Source organism: Oncorhynchus tshawytscha, linkage group LG08, assembly GCF_018296145.1.
Source record: "Oncorhynchus tshawytscha isolate Ot180627B linkage group LG08, Otsh_v2.0, whole genome shotgun sequence".
Taxonomy (NCBI): Eukaryota; Metazoa; Chordata; class Actinopteri; order Salmoniformes; family Salmonidae; genus Oncorhynchus; species Oncorhynchus tshawytscha.
Window position 1 is genome coordinate 38,200,308 of NC_056436.1, and position 23,345 is coordinate 38,223,652.

The following is a 23,345-nucleotide window of genomic DNA, read 5'->3' on the forward strand; positions in this document are numbered from 1 at the left end:
CACACACGGTGAGTGCTAAACAGCCCTCTAGGACCTGTGTGTCTGAGAGTGAGGAGAAGCAACTCTAGAACCTGAGAAGCAGTGTGTGACAGTGACATGACTTGTCCGGAACACTCCTTCTATCACTTCACACTCATCCTCTCTCTGTCTCTCTGTCTGTCTCTCTCTGTCTCTCTGTCTGTCTGTCTCTCTCTCTCTCGCTCTCTCTCGCTCTGTCGTCCTTTTTCTTAATGTGTGGCGGAATATTTCCTGAGACATGGAAGAGACCGACTTTTTGTGTGTTTGAGAGAGAAATATGTGTGTACAGCCTTTCTTTTAGCCTTGTCTGACCTCCAGTCCCTGTTTTCTTCTTGCCAGCCATAACCAGTCATGTCGAGAGGACCTCCAGACGGGCCCAGCTCAGACCTCTCTCTCCCCAGCGTACTGCAGCTGATCCTGGGCTTGTCCCTGGCCCAGGCCTGCCTGTCTGCCTGCCAATCCTGGCTCTCCCTGCATGGATCTGTGTGTGTATGAGCTAATCTGCATGGTGACACGGTCTCATCTGTAAAAGGGATTACTGTTTAACGGATATTACTCCGCCTCTCCCACTGCTGCAGCTACTGTGGAGATTTACGCTCTCTCTTGTTCCCTTGCTCTCGCTCGCTCACTCTCGTTCTCTGTCTAGGTGTATCTCTTCCACTTCTTTATCTCTCTCTCTCTCTCTCTCCCTCTCTCTGTTTATGTGTATCTCTTTTCCTCATCTCTTTCTCTCACCTCTCGCTCTCTTTCCGCCTCTCTAGCTATCTCTTTCTTCAGCTCTCCCTCTCTCCGGGTACATCTCTCCCTCGCTCTCTGAGGGGAATCAGAGGTTCGTTGTCAGTAATGACTTTTATAACATTACAACATTAATTAAAACATTGCTTTGTGACTGATAAGAAACGTAATGAGAACACGTGGGGCCCAAAGCAAATCTGTCTGTGGTTTGAGTTCTCACTACTGAGACAGCATGGAGCCATTGTCATAGACATACTGTGGTTATGTCCCAAATTGCACCCTGTAGGGAATAGGATGCCATTTGGGTCAAAGAGTATCGTCCCATAAAATGTTAATTAACTTGAGTCGATTAAGTGAATTAACATAATGCAAGAATCCCCATCACAATCCTGTTTGAACTAGAGATATGGGCTGCGTCTCAATCGGCCGCAATCCGCCCGCGGCCTTTTGCGGTGGAAAGTGGCAGAGCTGCAGCCCTGTTTGTCAAACCAGAAGACATCCCGATGAATCTGTCTGTAGCGTCCGAACGGTTTGGCCTACAAAATAATATGACCCCTCTATGGAAAGATGAGACTCTCACAAACACAACGGTGTTCTCTTGTTTTGGATGTCACTGGACTCGTCTGAAGGTAACCCAGTACCAGTGAGAAAAAAAAATGAAATTATGGATATACTTTTGTGCAAACAAAAAAAAAGTGTTAAATATGTGTCCAATGTTTTTTTTTATCGATATATAGTGGGGCAAAAAAGGATTTAGTCAGCCACCAATTGTGCAAGTTCTCCCACTTAAAAAGATGAGAGAGGCCTGTAGTTTTCATCATAGGTACACTTCAACTATGACAGACAAAATGAGAAAAAGAAAAATCCAGAAAATCACATTGTAGGATTTTTTATGAATTTATTTGCAAATTATGGTGGAAAATTAGTATTTGGTCAATAACAAAAGTTATCAAGGCAAATGGGGGCTACTTGGAATAATCTCAAATCTCAAATATATTTTGATTTGTTTAACACTTGTTTGGTTAGTACATGATTCCATATGTGTTATTTCATAGTTTTGTTATCACTATTATTCTTAGTAGAACCCACCTCCCAACAGTGTAGACTTCTCGACGTTTTAAGTTATTGCCTAACGAATGATCACCAGTGATCAGTAGTTAATAGATATGCTCACTTTCAAACTGAATTATTTCACCATTCAAATTTACCTCAAGGATTTTTTTCGGGGGTTGAGAAATGAATACTCTTTCAGGACATGTCAGTGAAACAGCTGTGACTATGAATCCCCATGAGTCCCTCCTGGAGAGAGAGACAGGTGTTTGTTCAGACAAATCTCGTCTTCCTCCTTTCCACCTGTATCTTCCCAGGGTGCACCTCTTTAATTCAGCGGGCCCACTCTCATTTATGCCTAACGAGGAGACTAATGAGCTTACACCTCTAAACCCCCCCCCCTCACTCCCACCCTTCCTCTCTTTCCCTTCTTCATTTACTCTGTTACCTTCACGCTTGTTTAAGCTAAAATGGTGGCTGCATCCCCTCGAGTCCCAGGTAGCTGCTTGTTGTGTGTGTGTGTGTGTGTGTGTGTGTTGGCTGTCCCGAAGTAAGATTTAATCTCTCCATTTCACACACGCACGCACCAACACGTACGCACGCACCAACACACACACACACACACACACACCTCTTGTCTCACTTAGTATTCAACAGCAGCTCCTGCCCTCTCCTCTCTGTCATTTAAATTCCAATCTCTTGTCACTGCAAACTCTATCAGACTGTAGCAGGGGGTGGTAAATCTGAGAGCAGCGCTAAGAGAGTTATAGGGAGTTATAGTATAATACACACTAACACACACACACACATCTCATAGAGAGTCATAGAGAGTTATAGATATGAAGGGAGAAAGTTGCTTACCCTGAAGCCATTAATTTCAGTGAAGTGACAGTTGGACTCGTCTCTCCCACACAGGGCCAAAGTGTAACAGAGTGATTTCCGACCCTGCCTGTCTATTTTAAAAGTAATTTATACTGAAGGACTCTACAGTAAGAGTATAGCTATATTAGCCCTGTGGAAAGTAGAGCGATGGAGAGAGAAAGTGAAAGAGGGACAGATGGGGAGTGACTACTCACTACTCCATCTCTCTCTGTCTGTCTTTCTTTTTTATTCTCTCTTAGCCTATAGTATCTCTGTCTTTCTTTCTTCTCTCTTAGCCTATAATATCTCTGTCTGTCTTTCTCCTTTCTTCTCTCTTAGCCTATAGTATGTCTGTCTTTCTCCTTTCTTCTCTCTTAGCCTTTAGTATGTCTGTCTTTCTCCTTTCTTCTCTCTTAGCCTATAGTATCTCTGTCTTTCTTTCTTCTCTCTTAGCCTATAGTATCTCTGTCTTTCTTTCTTCTCTCTTGGCCTATAGTATCTCTGTCTTTCTTTCTTCTTTCTTCTCTCTTAGCCTATAGTATCTCTGTCTTTCTTTCTCATCTCTTAGCCTATAATATCTCTGTCTTTCTTCTTTCTTCTCTCTTAGCCTATAGTATCTCTGTCTTTCTTTCTCCTTTCTTCTCTCTTAGCCTATAGTATCTCTGTCTTTCTTTCTTCTTTCTTCTCTCTTGGCCTATAGTATCTCTGTCTTTCTTTCTTCTCTCTTAGCCTATAATATCTCTGTCTGTCTTTCTCCTTTCTTCTCTCTTAGCCTATAGTATGTCTGTCTTTCTCCTTTCTTCTCTCTTAGCCTTTAGTATGTCTGTCTTTCTCCTTTCTTCTCTCTTAGCCTATAGTATGTCTGTCTTTCTCCTTTCTTCTCTCTTAGCCTTTAGTATGTCTGTCTTTCTCCTTTCTTCTCTCTTAGCCTATAGTATCTCTGTCTTTCTCCTTTCTTCTCTCTTGGCCTATAGTATCTCTGTCTTTCTTTCTTATCTCTTAGCCTATAATATCTCTGTCTTTCTTTCTTCTTTCCTCTCTCTTAGCCTATAGTATCTCTGTCTTTCTTTCTTCTCTCTTAGCCTATAGTATCTCTGTCTTTCTTTCTTCTTTCTTCTCTCTTAGCCTATAGTATCTCTGTCTTTCTTTCTTCTCTCTTGGCCTATAGTATCTCTGTCTTTCTTTCTTCTTTCTTCTCTCTTAGCCTATAGTATCTCTGTCTTTCTTTCTTCTCTCTTGGCCTATAGTATCTCTGTCTTTCTTTCTTCTCTCTTAGCCTATAATATCTCTGTCTTTCTTTCTCCTTTCTTCTCTCTTAGCCTATAGTATGTCTGTCTTTCTCCTTTCTTCTCTCTTAGCCTTTAGTATGTCTGTCTTTCTCCTTTCTTCTCTCTTAGCCTATAGTATCTCTGTCTTTTTCCTTTCTTCTCTCTTGGCCTATAGTATCTCTGTCTTTCTTTCTTCTTTCTTCTCTCTTGGCCTATAGTATATCTGTCTTTCTTTATTCTTTCTTCTCTCTTGGCCTATAGTATCTCTGTTTCTTTCTTCTCTCTTGGCCTATAGTATCTCTGTCTTTCTTTCTTCTCTCTTAGCCTATAATATATCTGTCTTTCTTTATTCTTTCTTCTCTCTTGGCCTATAGTATCTCTGTCTTTCTTTCTTCTCTCTTAGCCTATAATATCTCTGTCTTTCTTTCTTCTTTCTTCTCTCTTGGCCTATAGTATATCTGTCTTTCTTTATTCTTTCTTCTCTCTTGGCCTATAGTATCCCTCTTTCTTTCTTCTCTCTTGGCCTATAGTATCCCTCTATCTTTCTTCTCTCTTGGCCTATAGTATCCCTCTTTCTTTCTTCTCTCTTGGCCTATAGTGTGTGTGTGTGTGTGTGTGTGTGTGTGTGTGTTCTTTCACTCAGTCAGAACTAGTTCCTATTGGCTTGCACACACACACACACACAAACACACATGCACACAGGGTTCCTGCAGAGGAGATCACTCCTGAACTGACCTTCCTCACGGTGTGTGTCCGCGCACGCGTTTGTTTGTGCGTGTGTGTGATGTGATTTCTACAGTGATCCGTTCCTACCAGGCGTGAGCCAAACGTACCTCCGTCTCACCAGACCAGAGAGACAGGTGGGAGAGAGAGCCGGAGATATCTCTCTGATGTCTCCACGTAGGCTGTTTTGACCCAGTTGCTCTGGTCCTAAATAAGGCTGTGGTTTGGGGATGTGTGTGGACAGTGTGTTTATTCTAACATGGAGGACAGTAACCATCTACAGGTGGCTGGAGTGTAAACCCAGAAGAGAAAAACTACTGCCCATTCTCTTACATCTAGTGGCAGATGGTCAATATGGCAACGAGAGTGTGTGTGTGTGTGTGTGTGTGCGTGCGTGCGTTGATTTGGGACGCATGGTGCGTTCACCAGCCAGGACTGCAGATGTTTTATGTACTGCCTGACTGGCTCTGTCTGCCCCAGAGACAAAGGGAGGGAGACTGAATGAGAGGAAGAGGGTGAACGAGAGACAGAGAATGACAGACATAGCGAGAGACTGAATTAGAGGACGAGGGGAGAGGAAAGTCTGAGAAGCATTCCATACCTGCACACTAGCTTAGTGCCCATACCATTGTTTGTCAAAATTGTTTTTTTCCTCCCTCCTTCCCTATTTCACTCCCTCCTTCCCTATTTCCCTCCCTCCTTCCCTCTGCCGTAGTCGTTTCACAGTGCTCATGTTGCCTAATAAGGTGAAACTTTCTGTTTGGATTATAACAGACCTTCACCAACAGGCAGACTGACACTGAACAGAACGTGTGTGTGTGTGTGTGTGTAAAAGAACAAAAACCACACAAAACACACACACTCCATCCTTTCTGTCTTTGTGTGCTGAGGCATCACAATGGATGCAGCTCAGTGAAGTACAAATGCATTTCCTTTTGACAGACAGACCGACAAGGGACCGAGAATATAAATGGTACCAGGCCCGAAGCCTAATGTCTCACTATAAAGGTTACATAGTGTCACGTATGGATTACTGAGGCTCCACTGGCAGGCTGAGGACGGGGCCTTTGGTTAAAGATGAGGATGGGAGCAGTGGAGAAGTGGATGCTCACTTCTTGTCATTTACAATCAGAGGAAAACTCTACGAGTCACGGTGGAGAAGGTCTGCGGTATTCCACTGCTAGGAGGGAGAGAGCTGAGAGAAGGGTGGAGGGAATGGGATGGAGAGAGAGGGGGGTGGAGTCCAACTCCCAGCTCTGTCGTGTAGAGCATGATGGGGGGGCCCGGGTCAGTTTGTACACTCCTCTTCTTCTCCTCTCATCTTCCTTTTCCCCTCTTCTGCTTTTCACCTCTCAGGTTTTGAGTGGAAGATAGATGAGACCAGGTCCCAGAAGGTGAGAGAGATGTGTGAACACAGAGGTAGATAGAGAGTGTGAGAGAGTGTGAGAGAGAGGGGGGGGTCTTCTGTGGCATAGTGAGTTATGGGTGTTTCTGCGATTGACAGCACTACAGAGGTTGTAATAAAGCTCAGCCCCAGGAAAGTGTGTGTGTGTGTGTGTGTGTGTGTGTGTGTGTGTGTGTGTGTGTGTGTGTGTGTGTGTGTGTGTGTGTGTGTGTGTGTGTGTGTGTGTGTGTGTGTGTGTGTGTGTGTGTGTGTGTGTGTGTGTGTGTGTGTGTGTGTGTGTTTTTTTATTTGTCACCTCCAGGCCTCTTGTCTACTTTGACAGGTTTTGACAGATATCTGGTTATTGACCAAATATCGCTCTCTCATATGCACACACTCCTACCCAAGATTGTTGTCCATCGGTTTAGCTCAACTGTGTGTGCGTGTGTGGCTTAAACCGTAAGACATTTTGGTATGGCATTGAATATCGGGGTCAACATGCCAATGTGGCCTGGTCCATTAGTACGAAAGCACTACAACCGGTCAATGTGTCTATGTAGCTGTTATGAGCAAGCTAGCTAGTGAGCACTAGATGACAAACTGGGGGAATGATAAAGGACTCCTTTTCCCATGACACCTCATGTCACTCCTCTGCTTTTATCAGTGAACCACATCAGAATCATTGAGACTCGTGTAGTTTTCTAGCTGGTTTCGTTGTCAGAGAGCCCGATCATTGAGATGAATATTGATACTGATATTTTTTTATATATGCCTGAGGAGGAGCTATAGGCCTGTTTAGAGAATAGACACGTGTGTACACACACACACACACACACACACATAGTGCTTTGACTGTTGTTTTTGCACTGATTGCTTTCTCAGTGGCAGATCAACACAGTAGAGGTGTTTCTCTATTTCTCTTCATCTCCACACCTTTTCAAATGTATTTTCTCTGTCTGGCCCCCCTCCTTTTCAAATGTCTTTTCTCTCAATCTGGTCTCCACACCTTTTCAAATGTATTTTCTCTCAGTCTGGTCTCCCCCCTTTTCAAATGCCTTTTCTCTGTCTGCCCCCCTTTTCAAATGTATTTTCTCTCAGTCTGGCCCCCCCTCCCCCTTTTCAAATGCATTTTCTCTCAGTCTGGTCTCCCCCTTTTCAAATGTATTTTCTCTCAATCTGGTCTCCCCACCTTTTCAAATGTCTTTTCTCTCAGTCTGGTCTCCCCCTTTTCAAATGTCTTTTCTCTGTCTGGTCTCCCCCTTTTCAAATGTCTTTTCTCTGTCTGGTCTCCCCCTTCTTTTCAAATGTCTTTTCTCTCAGTCTGGTCTCCCCACCTTTTCAAATGTATTTTCTCTCAGTCTGGTCTCCCCCTTTTCAAATGTCTTTTCTCTGTCTGGTCTCCCCCTTTTCAAATGTCTTTTCTATGTCTGGTCTCCCCACCTTTTCAAATGTCTTTTCTATGTCTGGTCTCCCCCTTTTCAAATGTCTTTTCTCTCAGTCTGGTCTCCCCCCTTTTCAAATGTCTTTTCTATGTCTGGTCTCCCCACCTTTTCAAGTCTATTTTCTCTCAGTCTGGTCTCCCCACCTTTTCAAGTCTATTTTCTCTCAGTCTGGTCTCCCCACCTTTTCAAGTCTATTTTCTCTCAGTCTGGTCTCCCCACCTTTTCAAGTCTATTTTCTCTCAGTCTGGTCTCTCCACCTTTTCAAGTCTATTTTCTCTCAGTCTGGTCTCTCCACCTTTTCAAGTCTACTTTCTCTCAGTCTGGTCTCCCCCTTTTCAAATGTCTTTTCTCTGTCTGGTCTCCCCCTTTTCAAATGTCTTTTCTCTGTCTGGTCTCCCCCTTCTTTTCAAATGTCTTTTCTCTCAGTCTGGTCTCCCCACCTTTTCAAATGTCTTTTCTCTCAGTCTGGTCTCCCCCCTTTTCAAATGTCTTTTCTCTGTCTGGTCTCCCCACCTTTTCAAGTCTATTTTCTCTCAGTCTGGTCTCCCCACCTTTTCAAGTCTATTTTCTCTCAGTCTGGTCTCCCCACCTTTTCAAGTCTATTTTCTCTCAGTCTGGTCTCCCCACCTTTTCAAGTCTATTTTCTCTCAGTCTGGTCTCCCCACCTTTTCAAGTCTATTTTCTCTCAGTCTGGTCTCTCCACCTTTTCAAGTCTATTTTCTCTCAGTCTGGTCTCCCCACCTTTTCAAGTCTATTTTCTCTCAGTCTGGTCTCCCCACCTTTTCAAGTCTATTTTCTCTCAGTCTGGTCTCCCCACCTTTTCAAGTCTATTTTCTCTCAGTCTGGTCTCCCCACCTTTTCAAGTCTATTTTCTCTCAGTCTGGTCTCCCCACCTTTTCAAATGTCTTTTCTTTGAAAGTGTTTCAAACAGCTCAGTAGGTAGATCAACATTGTGTCTGTGTCTTTAGGCTTTGAAAAGACTTGCCTTTGTTACTGATATTAGGACTCGGGAACTTCAGTACAGCATGTTACTGATATTAGGACTCAGGAACTTCAGTACAGCATGTTACTGATATTAGGACTCGGGAACTTCAGTACAGCATGTTACTGATATTAGGACTCAGGAACTTCAGTACAGCATGTTACTGATATTAGGACTCGGGAACTTCAGTACAGCATGTTACTGATATTAGGACTCGGGAACTTCAGTACAGCATGTTACTGATATTAGGACTCGGGAACTTCAGTACAGCATGTTACTGATATTAGGACTCGGGAACTTCAGTACAGCATGTTACTGATATTAGGACTCGGGAACTTCAGTACAGCATGTTACTGATATTAGGACTCAGGAACTTCAGTACAGCATGTTACTGATATTAGGACTCGGGAACTTCAGTACAGCATGTTACTGATATTAGGACTCGGGAACTTCAGTACAGCATGTTACTGATATTAGGACTCGGGAACTTCAGTACAGCATGTTACTGATATTAGGACTCGGGAACTTCAGTACAGCATGTTACTGATATTAGGACTCGGGAACTTCAGTACAGCATGTTACTGATATTAGGACTCGGGAACTTCAGTACAGCATGTTACTGATATTAGGACTCGGGAACTTCAGTACAGCATGTTACTGGTATTAGGACTCGGGAACTTCAGTACAGCATGTTACTGATATTAGGACTCGGGAACTTCAGTACAGCATGTTACTGGTATTAGGACTCGGGAACTTCAGTACAGCATGTTACTGATATTAGGACTCGGGAACTTCAGTACAGCATGTTACTGATATTAGGACTCAGGAACTTCAGTACAGCATGTTACTGGTATTAGGACTCGGGAACTTCAGTACAGCATGTTACTGATATTAGAACTCAGGAACTTCAGTACAGCATGTTACTGATATTAGGACTCAGGAACTTCAGTACAGCATGTTACTGATATTAGGACTCGGGAACTTCAGTACAGCATGTTACTGATATTAGGACTCGGGAACTTCAGTACAGCATGTTACTGATATTAGAACTCGGGAACTTCAGTACAGCATGTTACTGGCAGTATCAAGCACCGTGTCTGTGAGTCTCTCTAAAGTTTGAAGTCGACATTCTTCCCTCTTCTCTCTTTTGCGCTTGTTCTTTCTCTCACATGAATACACACACACACATTGAAACACAGAACTGGTTCGGATAGACAGGAAACAGATAGTGAGTTAGACAATAACCAGACCTGAAGGAATGACAGAGGAGGAATATACGTTCATATCCATAGATGGACAGCAGACACACATGAACAGGATATGTTTCTGGGTGACACACACACACACACACTTCGTATTTGAGTTTCTAAAGACACAAGCAGACATACTCCCCTCCGCTACTTCACTCTTGTCTGTCTCCGGACGGCAGCAGTGTGTCTTCATTATAAACTCACTGACACACTCTTTAAACAATCTCTCTCTGAGCCATTTTCTCCTTATTTGGCAGACAGCATGAAGAGAGAGAGATTGGACAGTACCTGCAGACATTTCTATATTTCTTCTATTACCTCCATCTGTTCTGTCTTTGATCTACATATCCTATTTCTGTTATGAGGGATGACAGCCAGGCAGCGCCAAGTCTCATTTTACTGCAGTGGGATCATTTCAATCGGGTTTCTTTCTTTATTTTTATTTTTCATCTGTGGCCGTGGGAGTGTTGTCAGTATCTGAACAGTGGTGTAGGCATGTGACTAATTTGTTCCGTGTTCTTTTTTTGCAGCTAACATGTAATTGTTTCACCGTCAGCGACGGGGAGCTACAAGAGATCGGAGTGGGACTCTACCCCAGGTAAGACACACACACACACACACTCACACAGCAACATACAGTGCTTCCTGACAAAGCCTGGTGTTATAGTTGCATGTAATTACCAGAGAGCAGTGTTTAGTGGTTAGATCCTGACGTGTTAGGGCCTATCATTGGCTCTTAATGGGGGGGCATCACCATTAACCCCTTACACTTGTGGGAATTGGCCTATATGGATGGGTGGCTAAATTGAATTCTTATTGAATTCTTGCAGAACACATGTGAAATGCATATGCATAACCATGGTAGCAATTAAAAGGGAACAGTTTGGAGATAATGGGAAAAATATTAGACTAAATGTGAGGACACAACAGTTCACCTGACAAGACTGAATCCAAACATTACACTGTTGATTTTATGTGCATTTGACGTTTACTGTACTTTTCACCACATTTGTTGATAACAAAATCTGAAAATACTCTGGATACAGTCAGGAACAGGATAATAATATTCTTGGGGTAGGTGCAACATAAGACAAAAAAACGAGAGGTTTAACAGGTGTTTCCAAGGGGCCACACACTTCTCCAAAGTGTGCCTGTTCCAATGTAATTTCAATGCACTTTTATGACTCAAAGAAGAGTCTTCAACTACAAGGTGCTTTTTTGAGCTCTCCTAGCTGTGCCGTGGAGGAACTAGAGCAAACACACCTTTGGTTGATTTGTTTGGAACACGACCCTTCAAACCTTTACACAATTACGGTTGTTGTTTACGCAATCCAAAAATGTATAAATCGCAATCTGGGTCAGGTGGACATAATTTAAAAGCTTGTTCAATTACCTCTTCTCTAGGATGAACACATTATACCCAAATCTGTCTCTCCATCATCGGTCTCTCTCTTTCTCTGTCTGTCACTCTCTTTCGCTCTCTCCCTCCCTAGACCCCCTCTCTCTCTCTCTCTCTCTATCTCTCTCTGTCTCTCTCTGTCTCTCTCTCTCTCTCTCTCTCTCTCTCTCTGTCTGTCTCTCTCTCTCTGTCTCTCTCTCTCTGTCTCTCTCTCTCTCTCTCTGTCTCTCTCTGTCTCTCTCTCTCTCTCTCTCTCTCTCACTCTCTCTGCTTCGTGACTGACAACTGACCGCTCAGTAAGACAGGGTGAGAGAGCGAGAGAGAGAGAGAGCGAGAGGGATGAATGGTTGTTAAATGATATGTTTTTCGGTGTTGACATGTCAGATAATTATGTAGTTCAGACACAGGCGCTAGGAAGGCGCATTCTGTCCCACGGGGAGGGAGAGAGGAAGAGGGGGAGAAGGTTGTGAGAGGAAAAAAAGAGAAGTGATAGGTGTGTGTGTTATTGTCGGTGAACTAATCCATTGCGGAGGCCTAGTCTAAAAGCCAATTCATGCTTGATTCTAAAATGTGGTCGGAGGCTTCATATAGAGGGTGTGACGCAATTGCGGAGCCTGCAGAGGCATACAGAGGCCAAATCCAGCTCTGTACCACAGCGCCATTCGCCTCCCAAATGTTGTAACAATGCGGAGGGCTCTGTATAGCTCCACATTGGTGTGATTGGTTGACGGTAGGTGGGGGTGGTACATCCGGTATAATATGGTACTTCTGATTGTTTTAACTCACCATCGCTTAATGACCTGTGGAGCTTCTCAGAGTAATGTTTTCTTCACCTCAAACAACAAGCAAACAAAGTCTGTTTTTTTACGTCCATTTTGAATGACAAAACTTACTCAATGTATTTGAAAAATCTTTCCAGCTCTCTCCCTTTCAATAACCACTCGGTGTGAATGGGAAAAATGTCATGCTCTGATCCAGTGGAAACGTCATTAAATAGGCTTCTTATTAGTGCTTGACTTAGAGAATATTTTATGCAATGTTGCAAAATCGCTAGTGCAAGTTTCGGGGCTGAACCCAACTTAATAGTTGATACAATGTTTCAAGTTGGTTGCAGACTGGCCATGTGTTGCCATGTGTTTGGCTTTATGTAGGCTATTTTTACATAGTTGGCAATGGCAATAGAAGTTACTTTTTAGGTTTGTATCATTTTCTTTTAGATTTGGATAGAATTGTCATGAACTGCATGGCAACGATTTGGAGATATGAAGACATTATTATAAAGGAAATTAAACTGTTTCACGAAAATGTGCGTGTGAAAACCATAACTGGCATGCAGATTACCATCAACTTCAGGAGAGTAATGGCAGAATCTGTGAAAGCCAGCAGGAGAGCGGGAGGACAATAGTTGGGCCAGGTTAAGTTTTTTTTCTACTGGTTATCTAAATCTCTGGCGCCCTCTTGAGGCATCAAACCATAAGCTTAAAGCATCAGACAAGCTAAATGAACATAAATAATTTTATTAAAACACATAGGGTGTGTCTATATATGGAAAAATACATGTTTAAACATTTTCAAGCAATCAATTGGTCGAAAGAACAGACGACTTTCTGTCGACCAAGATTTTTTTAGTCGGGCACAGCCCTAGTGTGCGCACATGGATGCGTGCACTGTAGAATATGCTGACTTGGGCGTGGCTTATGTTTGAGTGGAGGAGAGGAGTGGTTTTCTAAAGCAGTTACACACACACACACACAGGACAGCATAGTGGTATTCTGAAGCGTGGTTCAGGCTAATCCCACTGTTCAGGTCTGATGAATATGAGGGATCAGGGCTGTCGCAACGCGTCATGTTATACTGACTACACACACACACACACACACACTGCGTGCATACACCACAAACACACACATCGCGTACACATACACACAGATCACAGACACACACTGCGTACACACACACACACACACACACACACACACACACAGAGGGTTCTGCAGGTAGTCTCTAACCCTGGTTGTATATCTGGCTAAGGCAGCTTGTCAGATGGTCTGAGAGGGTTTAGCACGGCTTAGCCAGGCCTTCCTACACTGCTAACACCTCTGTGTGTGTGTGTGTGTGTGTGTGTGTGTGTGTGTGTGTGTGTGTGTGTGTGTGTGTGTGCGTGTGTGTGCGTGTGTGTGTGAGTGAGACACATCCATAAAAGATGGGCTTCTACTTGACTATGCCCTACCTATTGATATTTCTGGGTTGCCTAGCAATGGACAGTGCTTCCACCGGTTTGCAGAAGAGAGGGGGTTTCACCTGACAAGTCTCTACCTCTATTCTCTCATTCACTTTCTATTTATTTTAAATTATTTATTATCTAGGTCCTGTTTAATCGAGTATTCCCTGTAATGTGCTGGCATGTTACTGCTACAATGTTACTGTTACTTTCTACAATAACTTGGTCTTGACAAGCTGGCTTTTTTATGGCGGTTTTGGAGCAGTGGCTTCTTCCTTGCTGAGAGGCCTTTCAGGTTATGACGATATAGGACTCGTTTTACTGTGGATATAGATACTGTGTACCTGTTTTCTCCAGCATCTTCACAAGGTCCTTTGCTGTTCTAGGATTGATTTGCACTTTTCACACCAAAGAACATTCATCTCTAGGAGACAGAACGCATCTCCTTCCTGAGCGGTATGACGGCTGCATGGTCCCATGGTGTTTATACTTGCGTACTATTGTTTGTACAGACGAACATGGTACCTTCAGGCATTTGGAAATTGCTCCCAAGGATGAACCAGACTTGGGGCGAAGGTTCAAATTCCAACAGGACAATAACCCTAAGCACACAGCCAAGACTACGCAGCAGTGGCTTCAGGAGAAGTCTCTGAATGTCCTTGAGTGGCCCAGCCAGAGCCCAGACTTGAACGCTTTCGAACATCTCTAAAATCCCCACATACAGGTGTGCCTAGCTTATAGTGTCATACCCAAGAAGACTCAAGGCTGTAATAGCTGCCAAAGGTGCTTCGACATTAGTACTGAGTAAAGGGTCTGAATACTTTTGTAAATGTCATATTTCAGTTTGACATTTTTTATAAAGGAGCAACAATTTCTAAAAAAACTGTTTTTGCTTTGTCATTATGGGGTATTGTGTGTAGATTGGGGAGGAAAACATGTTTTTCTAGAATAAGGCTGTAACAAAACAAAAATGTGGAAAAAGTGGAGGGGTTTGAATACTTTACGAAGGCACTATATATATATATTTCTCTGTAATATTACTTGCCACCAAGTCATTTTATGAGGTTTAGCTAGCCCAGCTAGGTTTCCAATCTCCCAACCTCATAAACTTGCTACCAAGAAGCCATTTCGGGCTATCAATTCAGTTATTTATACAAGCTAGCTACTACTCTATCTTAGCTGGCATGCCTGTTGGTAGACTTTAGAAAAGCCAGCATTTACTGATTATACTGAATAAAATTCACATTCCTTTAAATCTTTTATCCAGATTTTACCAGAGATGCATATTTACTTTATTTAACAAAAAGAACAACCAGTCAGGAGGATACAGGCAGTTCAAAAGGTATGCTTAGATATGGAGAAAAATAAACATTTTTTTTACATAGAATTAAGCATAACGGTTATGGCTCTAGATTGCAGGAAAAAATGTGTTTCAGGTGTTTGAAAAATGAAAAATTCTCCCTCCGGACCACCTCTCAGCCATCCACATGTACTCTGTGCCCCCTCAGATTTTTGGGGTGCCTCGGTGTGTTGTGTGTTTGCTTATGAGTTCTGATAAAGTTAGCAAACCAAAAAAGTATTGAATTAGTCTTGATCTTGAGAAGGTTGGCACACACACCCACACACACACATACACACACCCACACACACACATACACACACCCACACACACATACACACACACACATACACACACCCACACACACATACACACACACACCCACACACACATACACACACATACACACACACACACCACACACACACACACACACACACACACATACACACACACATACACACACACCCACACACACATACATACACACACACACCCACACACACACATACACCCACACACACACACACACACACACACACATACACACACACCCACACACACATACACACACACACCCACACACACACACACATACACACACACACCCACACACACATACACACACACACCCACACACACACACACACCCACACACACATACACACACACACCCACACACACATACACACACCCACACACACACACACACATACACACACACATACACACACACACCCACACACACATACACACACATACACACACACACACACACACACACACACACCCCCACACACACACACACACACACACACACACACACACACACACACACACACACACACACACACACACACACATACACACACACCCACACACACATACACACCAGATCTATTGTTTCTACAGCACTGCGTTGCAACAGGAATCGGACGTAGGCTGTACTATGCAGTCATTATTAGCATGTTTGAACAAGTTTAGCTAATTAATCCAGTTAATATGCTAATGCGGAATATCCATTTGAAAAGAAGTTGCGCTGTTAGATTTTTCATTGATATTCATCACATGCCTTTACATAGAACAATGCCACGGGCTTACTGACACACACACACACACACACACACACACACACACACACACACACACACACATACACACACACACTGAATATGATACAAGATAAGGAGTGCTTCATAGAAAGCAGAATAATGAACTGCTGCAGTCAAGCGATAGCTGACACCACACACTGCCTAATTATCTGTGTCAAGTGCTGTTGACAATACATGTATTATCTCATTTAAAGCTAGAATCCTTAATTGAAACAATAACAAAGCGAACTCTCTGCCCCTATTTTGCTAAAAAAACAACAACTAAGGGACGGGGCTGGAGAAATGTAACCACTCTCAAATTCATAGACGGCTCCATGGATGCGAGGACTGACCATCCACGATATCAAATGTATTAGGGATGGAACGATTCACCGATACACATCGGTCCCCTGTGCAAATGTTTAAGGTATGAGAACATATGAGCCCAGACCAATCTAAAATGAAGCATGCATTGATCAGAAAACCAATTAAAACATTCCAAATCGCAGGTTCACTAATGTTTTTTACTCCTATTGTTTTATTCAGAAAATACGTATCTGTTGTGACTGAATTGATGCATCCTCCCTTTCAGTTCAGTAGCCTATTGAACTTATATGCATGTAACTGCATATGGCTGTAGTGGGTTGAGAGCTTCAAGTTCCTTGGTGTCTACATCACCAACAAACTGTCATGGTCCAAACACACTAAGACAGTTGTGAAGAAGGCACGACAAAGCCTATTCCCCCTCAGGAGACTGAAAAGATTTGGCATGGGTCCTCAGATCCTCAAAGGTTTCTGCAGCTGCACCATCGAGAGCATCCTGACTGGTTGCATCACTGCCTGGTATGGCAACTGCTCGGCCTCCGACCGCAAGGCACTACAGTGGGTAGTGCGTACAGCCCAGTACATCACTGTGGCCAAGCTTCCTGCCATCCAGGATCTCTATATCAGGCGGTGTCAGAGGAAGGCCCAAAAGATTGTCAGAGACTCCAGCCACCCTAGTCATAGACTGTTCTCTCTGCTACTGCACAGCAAGCGGTACCGGAGCGCCAAGTCGAGGTCCAAAAGGCTTCTTAACAGCTTCTACCCCCAAGTCATAACACTCCTGAACAGCTAATCAAAGGGCTACCCAAACCCCTCTCTTACGCTGCTGCTTCTCTCTGTTTATTATCTATGCGTAGTCACTTTAACTCTACCTACATGTACATATTACCTCAATTACCTCAACTAACTGGTTCCCCCGCACATTGACTCTGTACCTGTACACCCTGTATATAGCCTCCACATTTTTTAATTTTATTTATTTCACCTTTATTTAACCAGGTAGGCAAGTTGAGAACAAGTTCTCATTTACAATTGCGACCTGGCCAAGATAAAGCAAAGCAGTTCGACACATACAACAACATGGAGTAAAACAAACATACAGTCAATAATACAGTATAAACAAGTCTATATACGATGTGAGCAAATGAGGTGAGATAAGGGAGGTAAAGGCAAAAAAGGCCATGGTGGCAAAGTAAATACAATATAGCAAGTAAAACACTGGAATGGTAGATTTGCAATGGAAGAATGTGCAACGTAGAAATAAAAATAATGGGGTGCAAAGGAGCAAAATAAATAAATAAATAAAATACAGTAGGGAAAGAGGTAGTTGTTTGGGCTAAATTATAGGTGGGCTATGTACAGGTGCAGTAATCTGTGAGCTGCTCTGACAGTTGGTGCTTAAAGCTAGTGAGGGAGATAAGTGTTTCCAGTTTCAGAGATTTTTGTAGTTCGTTCCAGTCATTGGCAGCAGAGAACTGGAAGGAGAGGCGGCCAAAGAAATAATTGGTTTTGGGGGTGACTAGAGAGATATACCTGCTGGAGCGTGTGCTACAGGTGGGAGATGCTATGGTGACCAGCGAGCTGAGATAAGGGGGGACTTTACCTAGCAGGGTCTTGTAGATGACATGTAGCCAGTGGGTTTGGCGACGAGTATGAAGCGAGGGCCAGCCAACGAGAGCGTACAGGTTGCAATGGTGGGTAGTATATAGGGCTTTGGTGACAAAACGGATTGCACTGTGATAGACTGCATCCAATTTGTTGAGTAGGGTATTGGAGGCTATTTTGTAAATGACATCGCCAAAGTCGAGGATTGGTAGGATGGTCAGTTTTACAAGGGTATGTTTGGCAGCATGAGTGAAGGATGCTTTGTTGCGAAATAGGAAGCCAATTCTAGATTTAACTTTGGATTGGAGATGTTTGATATGGGTCTGGAAGGAGAGTTTACCGTCTAACCAGACACCTAAGTATTTGTAGTTGTCCACGTATTCTAAGTCAGAGCCGTCCAGAGTAGTGATGTTGGACAGGTGGGTAGGTGCAGGTAGCGATCGGTTGAAGAGCATGCATTTAGTTTTACTTGTATTTAACAGCCATTGGAGGCCACAGAAGGAGAGTTGTATGGCATTGAAGCTTGCCTGGAGGGTTGTTAACACAGTGTCCAAAGAAGGGCCAGAAGTATACAGAATGGTGTCGTCTGCGTAGAGGTGGATCAGAGACTCACCAGCAGCAAGAGCGACCTCATTGATGTATACAGAGAAGAGAGTCGGTCCAAGAATTGAACCCTGTGGCACCCCCATAGAGACTGCCAGAGGTCCGGACAGCAGACCCTCCAATTTGACACACTGAACTCTATCAGAGAAGTAGTTGGTGAACCAGGCGAGGCAATCATTTGAGAAACCAAGGCTGTCGAGTCTGCCGATGAGGATGTGGTGATTGACAGAGTCGAAAGCCTTGGCCAGATCAATGAATACGGCTGCACAGTAATGTTTCTTATCGATGGCGGTTAAGATATCGTTTAGGACCTTGAGCGTGGCTGAGGTGCACCCATGACCAGCTCTGAAACCAGATTGCATAGCAGAGAAAGTATGGTGAGATTCGAAATGGTCGGTAATCTGTTTGTTGTCTTGGCTTTCGAAGACCTTAGAAAGGCATGGTAGGATAGATATAGGTCTGTAGCAGTTTGGGTCCCCCTTTGAAGAGGGGATCCCCCTTTCCAATCCTTTGAAGAGGGGAACAGGCTATGACAATTTCGGCAGACATTGACTCTGTCCAACTCTGTATATAGCCTCCACATTGACTCTGGAGACTCCACATTGACTCTGACATAAACATTGAGAGGTTGATACAGGCTAGTAATAGGGGACTGGCAACAATTTCCCTGGCAGACATTGACTCTGTACCGGTACACCCTGTATATAGCCTCCACACTCTGTATATAGCCTCCACATTGACTCTGTACCGGTACCCCTGTATATAGCCTCCACATTGACTCTGTACCGTAACACCCTGTATATAGCCTCCACATTGACTCTGTACCGTACCCCCTGTATATAGCCTCCACATTGACTCTGTACCGTAACACCCTGTACATAGCCTCCACATTGACTCTGTACCTGTACACCCTGTATATAGCCTCCACATTGACTCTGTACCGGACTCTGTACCTGTACCCCTGTATATAGCCTCCACATTGACTCTGTACCGTACACCCTGTATATAGCCTCCACATTGACTCTGTACCTGTACACCCTGTATATAGCCTCCACATTGACTCTGTACCGGTACACCCTGTATATAGCCTCCACATTGACTCTGTACCTGTACACCCTGTATATAGCCTCCACATTGACTCTGTACCGGTACACCCTGTATATAGCCTCCACATTGACTCTGTACCTGTACACCCTGTATATAGCCTCCACATTGACTCTGTACCGTAACACCCTGTATATAGCCTCCACATTGACTCTGTACCGGTACACCCTGTATATAGCCTCCACATTGACTCTGTACCGGTACACCCTGTATATAGCCTCCACATTGACTCTGTACTTAACACTTAGTTTTTTCTTAACTTCTTAAAGCATTGTTGGTTAAGGGGTTGTTGGTTAACATAAGTATTCCACTGTAAGGTATTTGGCGCATGTGACAAATAAAAATTGATTTGATATTTCTGATATATTTATTTTATATACGGAAGTCGGAAGTTTACATACACTTAGTTTGGAGTTATTAAAACTCTTTTTTTCAACCACTCCACAAATTTCTTGTAAACAAACTTTAGTTTTGGCAAGTTGGTTAGGAGATCTACTTTGTGCATGACACAAGTAATTTTTCCAACAATTCTTTACAGACAGATTATTTCACTTATAATTCACTGTATCACAATTTCAGTGAGTCAGAAGTTTATATACACTAAGTTGGCTGTGCCTTTAAACAGCGTGGAAAATTCCAGAAAATGGTGCCATGGCTTTAGAAGCTTCTGATAGGCTAATTGACATCATTTGAGTCAATTGGAGGTGTACCTGTGGATGTATTTCAAGGACTACCTTCAAACTCAGTACCTCTTTGCTTAACATCATGGAAAAATCTAAATAAATCCGCCAAGACTTCAGAAAAACAATTGTAGACCTCCACAAGTCTGGTTCATCCTTGGGAGCAATTTCCAGGTACACAAGTATCTATTTCCACAGTAAAACGAGTCCTATATCGACATAACCTGAAAGGCCGCTCAGCAAGGAAGAAGCCACTGCTCCAAAACCGGCATAAAAAAAGCCAGACTACGGTTTGCAAATGCACATGGGGACAAAGATTGTTAGAAATAACAAAATTAGAATACCCACCCTAGTCACACCCTGACCTAACCAAAATAGAGAATAAAAAGGCTCTCTAAGGTCGGGGCGTGACAATAAGGTTGAAATGTAACAAAATGTGGAAAAAGTCAAGGGGTCTGAACACTTTCTTAGTGCACTGTATGAGTCACTGATGCCCAAAGTGCAGGAAGCACAGCTGTGTGCGCAAACGAGAGGCCTGTTCTGATAGGCTATTCGTAAATATTGCACCTTCAGCATTCAGATGCTTGTAAAATGGCATTCCCAATGTCAAATCATAGGCTTTACTTGTTGAGTGACAATGTAATTTGCTAGGTAATTGTTCCTAAATGCGCTGTAGAAAATGGTGTTTTACCGAGTAGCGGTGCGTGGGTTAAATAGGCCAAACCCCCTCCCCAAAAAAGCCATATTACAACCTCTGTGTTGTGATAATTGCGTATTTTGCTCTATAACCTGTTAGTTATATATGCCTTTGTTAGGCCTAAAGGCCAAGACATTAAGATAGTGGTAGAATAAATTGAACCACAACTATATGTTTTATCACAAAACCAGATAGCAACCTCTCTCTGGTGAAGTTAACAAAACATATTGCATGTACAGTAGCAGTCTGTTGCATGACCTGCAGCATGGTCGAGCAATTTAATGTTTCCCACATTTTCGGACCCCTAAACAACTATTGATTTAGAACCACAGAGAATTAACGCAAGTCGCAAAGAAAACAGGAGCTGCCTCCACCATTCCAGCACCATTCCAGCACCATTTCAACATCATCAAATCACCTCTGCTTAGTCTAATAGAGTGACAACTAAAAGATACCAATAACAATTTAGTCCAATCAACGTAAGCCAAATATGATGTGGCTGTCCATGGTTCTGATTTGTGCAAGTAGGAAAAACCTGCTGACTCACCCTACTTGTAGAGAAATGCCAATGCCATCCTCCTCTCTTTCATGTTGATGACACACTGTCATACAGTACACAGTTTTAGTTTTTGTTGTCCTAGGCTACCTGGCTAAAATGCTTGCTCGATAGCCTAACTTCCATTCATGGGCAACGTTAGTTAGTTAACATTAGCTACTATTATATTAGCATCTACTCCTAGCTACATGTTGAACTTCCATCCTCTCAGGCCAGGGGCACAACAATGTATGAATTAATGGTTGGATCAGAATCAACGTTATAATCATTGGCCAGTACAGAGAATTAAGTAAAACCATGAGTCCAAATCCCTATCAACATCCATTGGTAATTTAGGAAAGGGGCTATTTTAGCCAGCTAGTCACCGGAGGACAACAACACAACGAGATGCAACAATTTAAGTTTGTCAATGACGTATGTGGTCAATGGGATTTGATAGGAGTGACGCCAAATCCAAACTGGCTTCCCTTGCCTTCAATGCTACGGACGGCAACAATGTCATACTCGTTTGGACCAGACTGCATCAGATAGTCTCTTGTCCAGATGGGTTAGGGCAGTGTGCAGTGTGGTTGAGATTGCGTCGTCTGTGGACCTATTTGGGCGGTAAGCAAATTGTAGTGGGTCTAGGGTGTCAGGTAAGGTGGAGGTATATGGTCCTTGACTAGTCTCTCAAAGCACTTCATGATGACGGAAGTGAGTGCTAGTCATTTAGCTCAGTTACCTTAGCTTTCTTGGGAACAGGGACAACGGTGGCCCTCTTGAAGCACGTGGGAACAGCTGACTGGGATAAGGTTTGATTGAATATGTCCGTAAACACACCTGGGAGTCTTGTTTTCAGATTAGCCTTGTTAAAATCCCCAGCTACAATGAATGCAGCCTCAGGATATGTGGTTTCCAGTTTGCAAAGAGTCAAATAAAGTTTGTTCAGGGCCATCGATGTGTCTGCTTGAGGGGGAATATATACGGCTGTGATTATAATCGAAGAGAATTCCCTTGGTAGATAATGCGGTCGACATTTGATTGTTAGGAATTCTAAGTCAGGTGAACAGAAGGATTTGAGTTCCTGTATGTTGTTGTGATCACACCACGTCTCGTTAATCATAAGGCATACGCCCCCGCCCCTCTTCTTACCAGAAAGATGTTTGTTTCTGTCGGCGCTATGCGTGAAGAAACCAGCTGGCTGCACCGATTCCGTTAGCATCTCTCGAGTGAGCCATGTTTCCGTGAAGCAAAGACCGTTACAGTCTCTGATGTCTCTCTGGAATGCTACCCTTGCTCGGATTTCATCAACGATGTGCCCGTCTCCGGAGCCTGATCAGAAGACCGCTTCGTTTGCCTCTTTTACGGCTTCGTTGTTTTGGGTCGTAGGCTGGGATCCATTCCGTTGTCCTGGGTGGAAGGCAGAACACAGGATCCGCTTCGCGAAAGTCATATTCCTGGTCGTACTGATGGTGAATTGACGTTGCTCTTATATTCAGTAGTTCTTCCCGACTGTATATAATGAAACCTAAGATTACCTGGGGTACCAATGTAAGAAATAACATGTAAAAAAAAAAAATACTGCATAGTTTCCTAGGAACGCGAAGCGAGGCGGCCATCTCTGTTGGCGCCGGAAGTCACACTCAACGTCAACAGCAGAGGGAGCACCCCCCTATCCACATCAATGGGACCGTAATGGGACCATCAATGGGACCGTAATGGAGAGGGTAGTAAGTTCCTTGGCGTACACATCACGGACAAACTGAATTTGTCCACCCACACAGACAGCGTCGTGAAGAAGGCGCAGCAGCGCCTCTTCAACCTCAGGAGGCTGAAGAAATTTGGCTTGTCACCAAAAGCACTCACAAACTTCTACATATGCACAATCGAGAGCATCCTGTCGGGCAATATCACCGCCTGGTACGGCAACTGCTCCTCCCACAACCGTAAGGCTCTCCAGAGGGTAGTGAGGTCTGCACAATGCATCACCGGGGGCAAACCACCTGCCCTCCAGGACACCTACACCACCCGATG

The 23,345-nt window shown here is 43.5% G+C and overlaps 1 protein-coding gene across 1 annotated transcript in view; it reads left to right on the plus strand.

Moving 5' to 3' along the window:
* The window catches only part of smyd3 (SET and MYND domain containing 3), a 205,245-nt gene that overhangs the window by 111,918 nt on the left and 69,982 nt on the right, over positions 1-23,345 (plus strand). Inside the window, exon 6 of the mRNA XM_042325504.1 lies at positions 10,244-10,311. Coding sequence (XP_042181438.1) covers positions 10,244-10,311 — 68 coding nt within the window. The remainder of the gene's footprint in view (positions 1-10,243; positions 10,312-23,345) is intronic.